The sequence below is a fragment of the Symphodus melops genome (assembly GCF_947650265.1).
Source record: "Symphodus melops genome assembly, chromosome: 6".
NCBI classification, from domain to species: domain Eukaryota; kingdom Metazoa; phylum Chordata; class Actinopteri; order Labriformes; family Labridae; genus Symphodus; species Symphodus melops.
Genome location: NC_136696.1, coordinates 1,145,086 through 1,159,553, shown reverse-complemented (window position 1 = coordinate 1,159,553; position 14,468 = coordinate 1,145,086). Strand labels below are relative to the sequence as shown.

At 42.5% G+C, this 14,468-nt stretch overlaps 1 protein-coding gene across 1 annotated transcript in view; it reads right to left on the bottom strand.

Annotated features, from left to right (window-relative positions):
* Positions 1-14,468, bottom strand: part of LOC306825396 (uncharacterized protein) — a 498,202-nt gene that overhangs the window by 49,194 nt on the left and 434,540 nt on the right. The window contains exons 15-16 of the mRNA XM_079346114.1: positions 12,014-12,187; positions 5,440-5,613 (exon numbers count right to left, since the gene is read on the bottom strand). Coding sequence (XP_079202240.1) covers positions 5,440-5,613; positions 12,014-12,187 — 348 coding nt within the window. The remainder of the gene's footprint in view (positions 1-5,439; positions 5,614-12,013; positions 12,188-14,468) is intronic.

Below are 14,468 nucleotides of genomic sequence, written 5' to 3'. Positions count from 1 at the left end.
ATGGAGGTCAGAAACATGTGAACATGAAAATGTTTCAGCTGATAATCAAACACATGAGATGTAAAACACAAACAGAGAAGAAGTGAACTGACCTCAGAGTCTCCAGTCTACAGTTTGGACTCTGCAGAAAATCACTCAGCAGATTCACTCCTGAATCCTGCAGCTCGTTGTAGCTCAGGTCCAGATGTCTCAGATGGGAGGGGTTGGACTTCAGAGCTGAGGCCAGAGAAGAACAGCTGATCTCTGACAAACTGCAGCTTATCAAACTGAATAAAGAATAAAAGAAGAGAATAAAAAGAATGATGAATGAGATGATAAGAACATAACTAGGTCCAATCAGTGAGTGTGTCCCTAAAATAAGTAGAGAGACTTTGTCATTGTGTTATTGTGGATCATTCAAATGTCAGCTTTCTACAGACATCATCCAAACATTCATCCAGCTGTTCATGTCAATAAAGACACCAACATGTTACTGATCTCAGTCAAGATTACACACCCACTACTCTACTGAGCTACACACACCTGGGACTGTCTGTGTGTGTGTGTGTGTGTGTGTGTGTGTGTGTGTGTATGTGTGTCTGTGTGTGTGTGTGTGTGTGTGTGTGTGTGTGTGTACTTCATAATCACATATGTCAGTTCAGATAATCTCGTGTCTTCAGTTTTGAACATTTAATGGAGCTCAGCGTGAGTTCAGACAGGAAGACTGGTGTAATTCTTTCATTCATTCTGAAACCACACCCCCTACTCTTATGTCTATCTCTCTCTCTCTGCTGAGCAGCTGATTTTGGGCGTGTATCATCCTGGAATTAACCAACCAGACTCTGCCACCAACTTTCTCAACCAATCAACCTGCTGCTGTCAAACGCTTCAAACTCTCTCTCTTCCACAGTCATTCTGTTTCTTCAGGCTCACGCTGCAATATACGCTCAAATATGCGTGTTCATGTGTGCAGCTGGAGACGCTGCCTCAATCAGATTCAACTCAAAAGGAGAATGTCATCTCCACTCCAATGACCTCAGCCCCACGGGCAATGGCAGCACACGCTGGTGCAGGAAGCTGCCTGATCATCCAAAAAAATCGGTGAAATCCGGTAATGACCTCAAAGCTGTATCATTGTCTCCACACTGGCATAAATGTGGTTTCTCAGTGACAGCGCCTCTCACTCACAATACAGTCTGCTTCAAGAATAACAACAAAGTGATTGAGAGACTTGCAACCTACAAATACCTGGGTTTCTTCCTCCAAGAAAATCTCTCTTTCAAACGTCACATTGAGTGTCTTACTAAGAAACTACAAATGAAAATGGGTTTCTTGTATAGAAATAAATGTTGTTTTTCTTTTGGTGCCAGGAAGAGAATGTTCAAGCGGTTCTTTTACCTGTTATTGACTATGGTGATATTTTAGATATGCATGCAAATTCATCATCTTTGAAAATGCTAGATTCTGTAAATCATGCAGCATTACGATTTGTTTCAAACATTGGTTTCCAAACTCGTGCTATGGAGAATGTTACTCCATGTGTACTATATGTACAAAGGTCTCATAGAATCTGTCATATAAAATGTGAAATGTCTTAGAATACTACATGCACAGCCTATCGGGTGCTTTGTTTCCCATCATTTCGCTCCCTTTATTCTGTTTCTCTCTGTACATGTGGGAAGAGTCACCCAGGCTCTTTCTCACCAGGAGATCTCCTTCTCAGCCTTGGGAGATGCTAAATAGTCATGTAGTGTCTTCTCTCACACTATTCAATTCAATTCAAAAAATTTACTTGTCCCCGAGGTGCAATTCAGGGCACACAGAGCAGCAAAGAACAACATATCAGACAGAATAAAGTGGAGTAGAGCATCAAACCACTAGTTCACAGCTTTGAGGACAGGAGTGGAGGTAGGTAGACAGTTCACGGGTCCGGTAAGTCCGGGTGGGGTAAGGTACGGTGACTGGGAGGGGGGGTGATGGTGTCCAGGGGAGGGGGGGTGATGGTGTCCAGGGAGGGGGGGTGATGGTGTCCAGGGGAGGATGTCAGAGTGGGGGAAGGGGATGTTCAGAGGGGTCAGGAGTTGAGGAGCTGGACAGCCCTGGGGATGAAGGTTGCTCTTCTCCTCTGTGTCCTGCAGCAGGGACAGCGAAGACGGCGTCCTGAAGGGAGCCACCCGAACCCTGAGAAAAGAGCGTGAGAGGGGTCCTGCATGATCTGACCAGCTAACCTGAGTGTCTGCTGCTCATAGATGGTCGACAGAGTTCTAACAGGAAGTCCAATGACCTTAGAGCAGACTGTGGCTATGCTCTGCAGGCGGTTTCTGTTCTGGAGGCTGGTGGAGTAGAACCAGCATGTGATGGAGAACGTGATGATGTTCTCGATGAAGGAGTAGTAAAAACACGCCCCCTAGCTGCTCGGCATAGTGCTTCAGGACGCGGCCGCTGATGTTGTCTGGGCCAGGTGAGCTGTTCTCCCTTGTCTTCCTGAGGGCTTTCACCACGTCCTCTGTGCTGAAGGTGAAAGCTGCTGAGTCACTGGGCTTCAGCTTGGACATCGCTTCTTCCAGCTGGGTGCTGTTGTACTGCCTGTGTTTTCTTACCCTCTTGTCAGTTCATTGTCTTTTGTCCTTTGCTTGAAGTTAATTGTTTCCCCGTGTGCTTTACTGCCTGGATTTACTTTGTTTTGTTCCTTGTGGTTTTTCGGACGTTTTGGATTCATTAATTGAGTAAGTTTTGTTTTGCCTTTTGTTCAACAAATATTTTAGTTTTACTGTAATTGGGTCCTCCTCCCTGTTTTCTGCCTGCACCTGTGACACTCATGGTGCAGAGATTAAAGTAAATAAATATGTTTTGACTGAAAAAAAATTCGGCATGCCCAACCCACATGGTGTGCATTATATAGTGCTTTAACAGTAGCCCACTACATCCAAAGTGCTCTCCCGGCTCAAGCAGCTGCCACATGGTACCGGCACACAGCGATAAAAAACCCAAAATAAAAAAGCGGCCCTGGCCAGGATTTTTGAAATATCAAGGTCAACATTCGAAAAACATTTATTTTAGGCAAAACTGTTTAGTGTGTCTTTGTACGAGTGTGTTGCTGCAATCATAAAATATATAAAACTATAACTGAAGTATTTGTGTGTGTGGTGTTGCTGCCTCACAATAAATAACAACTAAGGTGATCTCTAACTGTATATGAAGTGTTTGGTATAGGATATGGTGATTGACTGAGTGATATAGAGAGACTCTGGTCTTTGTATGTAACTGGGTCCTGGTCTTTGTATGTAACTGGGTCCTGGTCTTTGTATGTAACTGGGTCCTGGTCTTTGTATGTAACTGGGTCCTGGTCTTTGTATGTAACTGGGTCCTGGTCTTTGTATGTAACTGGGTCCTGGTCTTTGTATGTAACTGGGTCCTGGCCTTTGTATGTAAATGACAGACTTCATCAATTGATTGATGATGACGTTAATAAAGCAGTTTGCTTTACTTTACACGTGTGATTAAAAACATCAATGTGTGTGTGTGTGTGTGTGTGTGTGTGTGTGCTTAAAGAGCATATTGCAGGTTAAAAAAAAGTTGAGATTAACACTTCATGTTGTCTGATAAAGGCTGTAGAATAAGTACATCAATTTTCTGTAAAATTTCTGCTGTTTTTAGCGTAGCTGTTTCGAACTCGCTTTTTTTCAATAATGCGTCACATGACGTCACATGAGGGAGTCGTGTTCTGTTACTCTGCTTTGATGGGCTTTATGCGTACGTGTATGAGTGAATGAATGAAGCCTTTATTGCCCCTGGGGGAACTTGTCTTGCACCGAGAGCATCAAACACTTTATAAACAAACATTTAAAGGCAACACAAAAGAATTAAAGCACAAAAAACAGGCTAAAACATGATTAAAGAGGAGTAATGATACGTGGTAGTGAGTGAGAACAGACAGGATGCCTCCCTGCAGCACATTCAGGTGCACAGTGTAAGTGGCTGATTATTCATAGTGTGTTTTGGTGAATTATTCCCACAACCTCAGAAACCATCGAACAGACACGTTGAATATTTCGGCATCAGACACAAAAGCGTTTCCTTATTAATTTAAATCTCTGGCTGTTTAATATCAAATGTTATATATTATAGAATATAATATTATATACACAGACAAACATTTAATGATTTGATCTGCTGGAATCCTCTGTTATATTCTCTAGTTTGAGCGTAACAGACACCGGACAGTCTGTATTAATATATGTAGTCATACGATTTATTATAAATCCAACTCTGTTGCAACAGAGCGCGTGTGTGTGTGTGTGTGTCTGTGTGTGTGTGTGTGTGTCTGTGTGTGTGTGTGTGTGTGTGTGTGTGTGTCTGTGTGTGTGTGTGTGTGTGTGTGTCTGTGTCTGTGTGTGTGTGTGTGTGTGTGTGTGTGTGTGTGCATGTTTGTGTGGATTACGTTCAGTGGACGTGCGCTGTGAACTCACATCAGGAGAATCCTGCATCATACACTGTATTTTCTATAACAACGTGAGCACTGGGCTGCATCAGGAATAAATAATAAAGACATGGTGCTGCATTTGCACAGGCTGTGTAATCGGGTTCTATGTCTGTCTGTCTCTCTCTCTCTCTCTCACGCACAGCGTGGCACCGTAATACGTTGTACAGATACAATGTAAAGGTGAATGATCGGCATTTGCACCTTCTACAAATTGTTTTTTAATTGATTGAATGTGATTACAAACTTTACATATGCTGATGTGAACACAGCACTCGCCCATATATGGCGAGCTGACACCTGTCACTCAGCAGGACGCCTGCTCCGGGTCTCTCCTCACACCACAGCTTCTCTCCTGAGGCCGTTATTCCTCTAATCCTGCCTGTTTCTGCTCTCTATCACATCTAACAGGTTCACAATAATAAGCCAGTGGACCATTATATGTAAAGGAATACATGTTTTCTTCCTATTTATTGACGGGAGTGACACTCAGATCCATGATTTTCTATGTTAAACAGACGGGGATTCAGCAGGACTCCCTCATGTTACGTCACAGCCGAATGTGGAAGTAAAGAGCAAAGACTAAAACGTCTCCAGGAGACCCTGTGGGTTATTAACTTCTGAATTTATTTAAAAACAGTATTGTTAACGGATTTTCCTATGATTAGTTAAGTTTGTCTTTAACCTGCAATATGCTCTTTAATAATCAAATATATGTCAGTTCAGATAATCTTGTGTCTTCAGTTTTGAACATTTAATAAAAATCAGAAACTTTCACTTTAAAAACTTAAAGAACTCCATTTAAAGTATTTTGTTAAAAATCAGATTTGTTGATGATGCAGATTCAAACAAGAAAACCAACATGAACAGCATTCAATCTAAAACTTCATGGAGGTCAGAAACATGTGAACATGAAAATGTTTCAGCTGATAATCAAACACATGAGATGTAAAACACAAACAGAGAAGAAGTGAACTGACCTCAGAGACATCAGTCTACAGTTTGGACTCTGCAGAAAATCACTCAGCAGCTTCACTCCTGAATCCTGCAGCTCGTTGTGGTTCAGGTCCAGCTCTCTGAGATGGGAGGGGTTGGACTTCAGAGCTGAGGCCAGAGAAGAACAGCTGATCTCTGACAAACTGCAGCTCCTCAAACTGAATAAAGAATAAAAGAAGAGAATAAAAAGAATGATGAATGAGATGATAAGAACATAACTAGGTCCAATCAGTGAGTGTGTCCCTAAAATAAGTAGAGAGACTTTGTCATTGTGTTATTGTGGATCATTCAAATGTCAGCTTTCTACAGACATCATCCAAACATTCATCCAGCTGTTCATGTCAATAAAGACACCAACATGTTACTGATCTCAGTCAAGATTACACACCTACTACTCTACTGAGCTACACACACCTGGGACTGTGTGTGTGTGTGTGTGTGTGTGTGTGTGTGTGTGTGTGTGTGTGTGTGTGTGTGTGTGTGTGTGTGTGTGTGTGTGTGTGTGTGTGTGTGTGTGTGTGTACTTCATAATCAAATATATGTCAGTTCAGATAATCTTGTGTCTTCAGTCTTGAACATTTAATGGAGCTCAGCGTGAGTTCAGACAGGAAGACTGGTGTAATTCTTTCATTCATTCTGAAACCACACCCCCTACTCTTATGTCTCTCTCTCTCTCTCTCTGCTGAGCAGCTGATTTTGGGCGTGTATCATCCTGGAATTAACCAACCAGACTCTGCCACCAACTTTCTCAACCAATCAACCTGCTGCTGTCAAACACTTAAAACTCTCTCTCTTCCACAGTCATTCTGTTTCTTCAGGCTCACGCTGCAATATACGCTCAAATATGCGTGTTCATGTGTGCAGCTGGAGACGCTGCTTCAATCAGATTCAACTCAAAAGGAGAATGTCATCTCCACTCCAATGACCTCAGCCCCACGGGCAATGGCAGCACACGCTGGTGCAGGAAGCTGCCTGATCATCCAAAAAATCGGTGAAATCCGGTAATTACCTCAAAGCTGTATCATTGTCTCCACACTGGCACAAGTCATCATCAAAATGTTACTCCATGTGTACTATAGATAGATAGATAGATAGATAGATAGATAGATAGATAGATAGATAGATAGATACTTTATTGATCCCGAGGGAAATTCAAGTATATGTACAAAGGTCTCATAGAATCTGTCATATAAAATGTGAAATGTCTTAGAATACTACATGATGGTGTCCAGGGAGGGGGGGTGAAGGTGTCCGGGGGAGGGGGGGTGATGATGTCCAGGGGAGGGGGGGTGATGGTGTCCAGGGGAGGGGGGGTGATGGTGTCCAGGGGAGGGGGGGTGATGGTGTCCAGGGGAGGGGGGGTGATGATGTCCAGGGGAGGGGGGGGTGATGGTGTCCTTAGAGGGGGGGTGATGATGTCCAGGGCAGAGGGGGTGATGGTGTCCAGGGGAGGGGGGGGTGATGGTGTCCTTAGAGGGGGGGTGATGATGTCCAGGGGAGAGGGGGTGATGGTGTCCTTAGAGGGGGGGTGATGGTGTCCTTAGAGGGGGGGTGATGGTGTCCTTAGAGGGGGGGTGATGGTGTCCAGGGCAGAGGGGGTGATGGTGTCCAGGGCAGAGGGGGTGATGGTGTCCAGGGGAGGATGTCAGAGTGGGGGAAGGGGATGTTCAGAGGGGTCAGGAGTTGAGGAGCTGGACAGCCCTGGGGATGAAGGTTGCTCTTCTCCTCTGTGTCCTGCAGCAGGGACAGCGAAGACGGCGTCCTGAGGGGAGCCACCCAAACCCTGAGAAAAGAGCGTGAGAAGGGTCCTGCATGATCTGACCAGCTAACCTGAGTGTCTGCTGCTCATAGATGGTCGAGAGAGTTCTAACAGGAAGTCCAATGACCTTAGAGCAGACTGTGGCTATGCTCTGCAGGCGGTTTCTGTTCTGGAGGCTGGTGGAGTAGAACCAGCATGTGATGGAGAACGTGATGATGTTCTCGATGAAGGAGTAGTAAAAACACGCCCCCTAGCTGCTCGGCATAGTGCTTCAGGACACGGCCGCTGATGTTGTCTGGGCCAGGTGAGCTGTTCTCCCTTGTCTTCCTGAGGGCTTTCACCACGTCCTCTGTGCTGAAGGTGAAAGCTGCTGAGTCACTGGGCTTCAGCTTGGACATCGCTTCTTCCAGCTGGGTGCTGTTGTACTGCCTGTGTTTTCTTACCCTCTTGTCAGTTCATTGTCTTTTGTCCTTTGCTTGAAGTTACTTGTTTGCCCGTGTTCTTTACTGCCTGGATTTACTTTGTTTTGTTCCTTGTGGTTTTTTGGACGTTTTGGATTCATTAATTGAGTAAGTTTTGTTTTGCCTTTTGTTCAACAAATATTTTAGTTTTACTGTAATTGGGTCCTCCTCCCTGTTTTCTGTCTGCACCTGTGACACTCATGGTGCAGAGATTAAAGTAAAAAAATATGTTTTGACTGAAAAAAATTTGGCATGCCCAACCCACATGGTGTGCATTATATAGTGCTTTAACAGTAGCCCACTACATCCAAAGTGCTCTCCCGGCTCAAGCAGCTGCCACATAGGCACCGGCACACAGCGATAAATCAGAAGGACTATTAGAGATCTTTCAGCTCACAGAACCAATTCCCTAAACTTCAGCATCAATGACAGAAACAAAATGTTTTTTTAGGTTGGTCAGAACGGATCAATTCACTGTCAATAAGCACCATTGTTTTCTCCAACTAATTTATGTTGGTCTCCAAAAGGCCCTTATGAATATGGTCAAACCAATAATTTCAAGAAGGGTTTTACAAAGCTTATTTAAGAAATAATTGTCCACATTTTATTTAAACCTCACAAAAAAAAGACTTTGAACCTCAAAAAGAAACCTGAAAACCTGAAAAGTAAACAGCTGCAAACATAGCTATAGTGACAGTTTACTTTTTCTTTTTAGCCACAAAGCCAAATGTCTCAAGCATGGCTACACCTGACCCTCCTTTCTTTCTTTGGCTTGACTTTCTATTAGAAGTGGAGGCAGTGGCAGGCCCAGGGGCTCTGGAGTAGTGATGGGAATTCCGGCTCTTTTTAGAGAACCGGCTCTTTCAGCTCCCAAGTGGCCTTCAGATGTTTTTGGTGCTTAAATTAATTTATTACCAACAACAATATAAAACGAGGAACAATATGAATTACTAATGTAGAAACATGCATAATATCAAATGTTTATGACATAAACACTTATTTATACAATCTGCAGAGTTGCAGCTTGAAGAGGAAAAAGAAGAGAGAGAGGAAAAAACCCAAATAAAAAAGCGGCCTTGGCCAAGATTTTTGAAATATCGAGGTCAACATTCGAAAAACATTTATTTTAGGCAAAACTGTTTAGTGTGTCTTTGTACGAGTGTGTTGCTGCAATCATAAAATATATAAAACTATAACTGAAGTATTTGTGTGTGTGGTGTTGCTGCCTCACAATAAATAACAACTAAGGTGATCTCTAACTGTATATGAAGTGTTTGGTATAGGATATGGTGATTGACTGAGTGATATAGAGAGACTCTGGTCTTTGTCTGTAACTGGGTCCTGGTCTTTGTATGTAACTGGGTCCTGGTCTTTGTATGTAACTGGGTCCTGGTCTGATAATGGGCTTCCTGGACCTGACTCCACATTCATCTCACTGGTTCCTTCTCCTGCTCTCTCTCTCTCCTCTCCTCCTGTCTCATCCTCTGTTAAATATTATCTGCAAATATTCTGATTCATGTCCTTTCATTTTTCAGCCCAGGCTACATTTACATCTTTATTGTCTGTCTGTTGCATCTATAGGCTCATTCACTGTTTCTCATTCTCTTAGCTTATTACAGTTTTGGTCACCAAACACATAAATACATAGAAACTAAATGGTGACAATGTCTCAACATGAAGGAACACTACACCAAATCCTCTTTCTAAAAAATCAAGTTCAAAATAAAAAGTTCTCCTCTTTGCCTGATCATCTTCTGCCTTTCTTGCTGCAACAGATGATAACTTGATTGACGCTGACTCTTAAAACTACGTTACATCGTTGCTCTGATTCATTTAAATGCCGATCTAAAAAATAGACCTGCAGTCACGTCGTGAGACTCGCGACTGTGTTTACTTTCGGTTTTAATGAAACGAAACTTAAAGAAAAATACGAGGAGGACATAACAGAGGTGTTGATCTCTGTCTCTCTGTCTCCTGTTCGTCTCCTGCTTGTATAACCCCTCCCACCCCCCTGCTCAGTGAGGACACAGACGCAACCGCGCATCTTCACCAATGATAGCCGGCTTTAACAGAAAAAAGACAAGACAAAAACTAATCTGCTCCCAATGACGAGCCGGCTCCTGTCGTTCACTTCAAAGAGCCGACGTTACGTTCGCGACCGACACATCACTAATGCTTACGACACGCAGCGCATAAGGAATGCTTGCGAATTTCGGCAGCCTATCACACGTCTATGTGAATTTTTGTTCCATCTCCTAATTTTAATTTGACAGAATTCCGTCATGTAGATGGAAAACTTTAATCCCTGCATGGTGTTATAAGTTTGATTTAATGCACACGGCAGCATGAACAGGCGAGTAGTCCATTTTCTGTGTCTGGCTTTTATTCAACATATTGCTTGTTTCAACAGCTTGAAGTCATACTAGGGCTGCATAAATACTTGCAACACTGCTGTTATGAGGATTTGCCATAATCACATTATGACATCTGGAATTAATTCAATATTTAATGAACTACAGGTAATATATGAGGATGAGTGGCTGGCCAGCCTTGGTAAAGCAGATATAGATCCTGTAAGCTCAGTCATGGTCAGAGATAGCAGAACTGGTGTGTCGCTCTCTTGGTGGACAGCCATGACTCAGAGAGACATTTACACAGGATATACTCGATCTCTGCTATATGCATTCTTAAATTGTTACTCATTTAGCCTTTAAACTATGTAATGGCCAGACTATCACAGTAATTGTGTTATAATTGAAAGTCGTTTCACTCTGACAGTTGTCCGGCTGGCAGGTAAACCTGTGAGAGCTCTCTCTAATTCGGCAATGAGTCAGCACAGAGTAGTTTACTACAGCTGAAGTATAAGTCATTTAGCATGCGTGTGGAACCCAACTTAGTGTGGTGATGATAATATCATAGATTAAACTGCATGTGGAGTTCTCACTATATTGTAATTCAACGGGGTGTGGCTATCCAGCTATTAGGACTTGTGCTCACGGCTACCGGTTTCTGGCCTCTCCACCCATACCAACCAGCAGCTCACAATCGACCTGCATCACATTGATAAAAGTTGGAGTATGAACAGTAGGCCACGCTCCCATCAAGGCACATCATTTGGCGCCTAGATAGAAGCACCTTCAACAGACCGATGGACTAGCACAGGAATATGTAATCCTGAAGGAAATCAGAGATGACTAACTTACTATTTAAGCGTAAGGTCTTCCAGCCCCTTCATACTAGTCATGGTCATGTGACCTCATTCAGCAGGTCGCATTACAATCGTGTCTCTTTAACATTAAATTCCAGCCGACGTGTCTGCTCATAAAGTCAATGCTCAATCTTTCATCATATTTCAATGGGCATCCCGAGGTTTTGGGGGGAACTTCACTTTGCATTGGCATGGCAGACTACAATCCATTTACATGATCAGTTAATCGTAATACAAATCGGATGAGTCGGTGGGTCTGCTGCACATTATGCAAACTGTCGAGTCAAACGGACGGAAGCAGACGGAAGGAATGAATCGTCACAGTGCGAGTGCACCCGAGGTATTAAGAGAGATGCACACAGACAGCTGGGGAGCAGAGGCAGAGCGACAGGTTAATATGCTGAAACTACAGAGAAAAATAGAACCACAAAATGATCTGTGCAAAGTTGATCATCTCCGACAAACCAAAGAGATAGCCGGTCAGTGTTCCTGTTTTGCTGGCATGGAAACATCTGCAGTGGTGCTGGTTCAGGCAGGCGCTGATATTATTAAGTTTCTTTGATCAGTCATTTATAGCACGTCTCTTTATTTTTAAAGACGGCTTGTTTATGCTTTATTGTGGTATTTATTTCATTGAAAAAGTGCTGTTTATAAACTGTTGCTGAAGCACGCGGGGTCAATGACAGACTTAATTAATTGATTGATGATGACGTGAATAAAGCAGTTTGCTTTACTTTGCACGTGTGATTAAAAACATCAATGTGTGTGAGTTGGTGATGGTGACTATGTGTGTGTGTGTGTGTGTGTGTCTGTGTGTGTCAGTGTGTGTGTGTGTGTGTGTGTGTGTGCTTAATAATCACATATATGTCAGTTTAGATAATCTCGTGTCTTCAGTTTTGAACATTTAATAAAAATCAGAAACTTTCACTTTAAAAACTTAAAGAACTCCATTTAAAGTATTTTGTTAAAAATCTGATTTGTTGATGATCCAGATTCAAACAAGAAAATCCACATGAACAGCATTCAATCTAAAACTTCATGGAGGTCAGAAACATGTGAAGATGAAAATGTTTCAGCTGATAATCAAACACATGAGATGTAAAACACAAACAGAGAAGAAGTGAACTGACCTCAGAGACATCAGTCTACAGTTTGGACTCTGCAGAAAATCACACAGCAGCTTCACTCCTGAATCCTGCAGCTCGTTGGAGCTCAGGTTCAGATGTCTCAGATGGGAGGGGTTGGACTTCAGAGCTGAGGCCAGAGAAGAACAGCTGATCTCTGACAAACTGCAGCTCCTCAAACTGAATAAAGAATAAAAGAAGAGAATAAAAAGAATGATGAATGAGATGATAAGAACATAACTAGGTCCAATCAGTGAGTGTGTCCCTAAAATAAGTAGAGAGACTTTGTCATTGTGTTATTGTGGATCATTCAAATGTCAGCTTTCTACAGACATCATCCAAACATTCATCCAGCTGTTCATGTCAATAAAGACACCAACATGTTACTGATCTCAGTCAAGATTACACACCCACTACTCTACTGAGCTACACACACCTGGGACTGTCTGTGTGTGTGTGTGTGTGTGTGTGTGTGTGTGTGTGTGTGTGTGTGTCTGTGTGTGTGTGTGTCTCTGTGAGTGTGTGTGTCTGTGTGTGTCTGTGTGTGTGTGTGTGTGTGTGTGTGTGTGTAAAATCAAACATGTTCTCTAAAATATCTATAATTTAAATGTATTTATAATGAAACTCTGACTGTTTAGTAACAAATCTTTAAAAAGGTAACATGATCATGTGTCATTCTTGTTGAGGGTCAGACGCTTCATTTCCTGTTTTCTACTTGAATTGTTTTAGCATCATCATGTGAAGTCTACGTCTATATGGATGAAGGAAAATCTCCTTTATGAACAGAGCAAGTCTGTCTCTTTATCAGCTTCATGGTTCCACCCTTAAACTCTTTGAAAACAGACAATTCTTTCATTCAGCTGTGATGTTGTTCAATCCTTACAGAATCCTTTAATGGGTGGTCTTAACCATCACGCCCTGTATGGAATAAGCCCTTATTAACAGCTGCTGCTAGAACACTGACAAACTGAACATGGAAACTTCCAGGGTAGGCTTAGACTACCCTTTAAACCACCTGGGACACATCATAAAGGATGAGGCCTTTCACTGACTTCAGACTGAGGGAGAGAACTTCAGGGAGGAGATTGGTCCACTGCCTCCTCTGACAGCTTATCCTGCATCAAACACCAATGAGAGAGGGACTTGGGCTTATCCCTGACCACTGTGGGAGGCTGCTTTTAAAACACTACAGCCTTATCTAAAATGTGTAACATATACAATTCCTAGAATTAAAATGACACATATGACCTTTATCACACCAAGCAGATTTAAGAACATGTAAAACTCCCTCTCACATGTGTGCTGTCATGGCTGTGGTGAGACAGGAACACTGATCCATCTGTTGTGATCTTCTGTGAGGAGTTCTTCAGGTGATCTTAAGACTGTCTTTTATTCTGAAAGTCCAAATAGCATTCTGTCTGATAGTCTGCCTTCTTGGCACCAGAGTATAAACATACAGTAAGTAATGGTGATGATGTGCTGATAATGACAATCATTCATGTGACTGTGTTGGGTAGCGTCACGTGGGGCGCTGCGCCGGCAAAGAAGCGCTGTGTCTTCATGTTGTCAGAAGATAAGTGGACAAATCCATGCGCAGAACTTTTAATCCGTTCACATTGGCCGGGGGAGGATAAATACATTTCCAGGGAAACTAAACCGTTTCCAGGACATTTGACATTTTTTCTCATTTTACATGTTTTCCATGACTGGAAAATGCATTGATCATTTTCCAGGTTTTCCAGGACGCGTGGGAACCCTGATTCCAGGTTTTACAGCTGCAGCTGTCAGAAGAAATGTACCGTCACATCTTCATCTTTCTTTAATATATGATCAGTATCTCTCTCTTGTTCTCAGTGATTTCCCCCTCAGGTTTCATTTTCTCACTTCATCTTGTGTTCGTCCTTTTCTGATGACAGAGAGACGTTTGTTGTTTTTGATGACAGCGCTGTCTGAAAGACTGACATCATCTCATGTTTGTACTTTATGTTTTAAATCCTCGACTGACTCTCTTAAAGTTTAGCTTCTCATCATATTAATGTGAAGAGAGAAATGAAACCTGTAGTCTTACCTCAGAGTCTCCAGTCTACAGTTTGGACTCTTCAGTCCAGCAGACAGCAGCTTCACTCCTGAATCCTGCAGCTCGTTGAAGTTCAGGTCCAGCTCTCTCAGATGGGAGGGGTTGGACTTCAGAGCTGAGGCCACGACTTCACAGTGAGTCTCTGATAGTCCACAGTTATTAAACCTGTTGTAAAACAAATGGTAGATAATGTTATTTAAAGGAACGTCTTCATATTTTCATCCAATTTTAATTTTGTTAACAAACATTTCCATCACTTGTAAACGTGTTTCTCTGATGTCATGATTTAGTTCTGATTTCCTGTTTTTAGTTCTCATTGTTCCCTGTGTGTTTTCTGATTTATATTATAGTTCTAGTCTTCACTGTTTCCTGTCTTACTTTGTA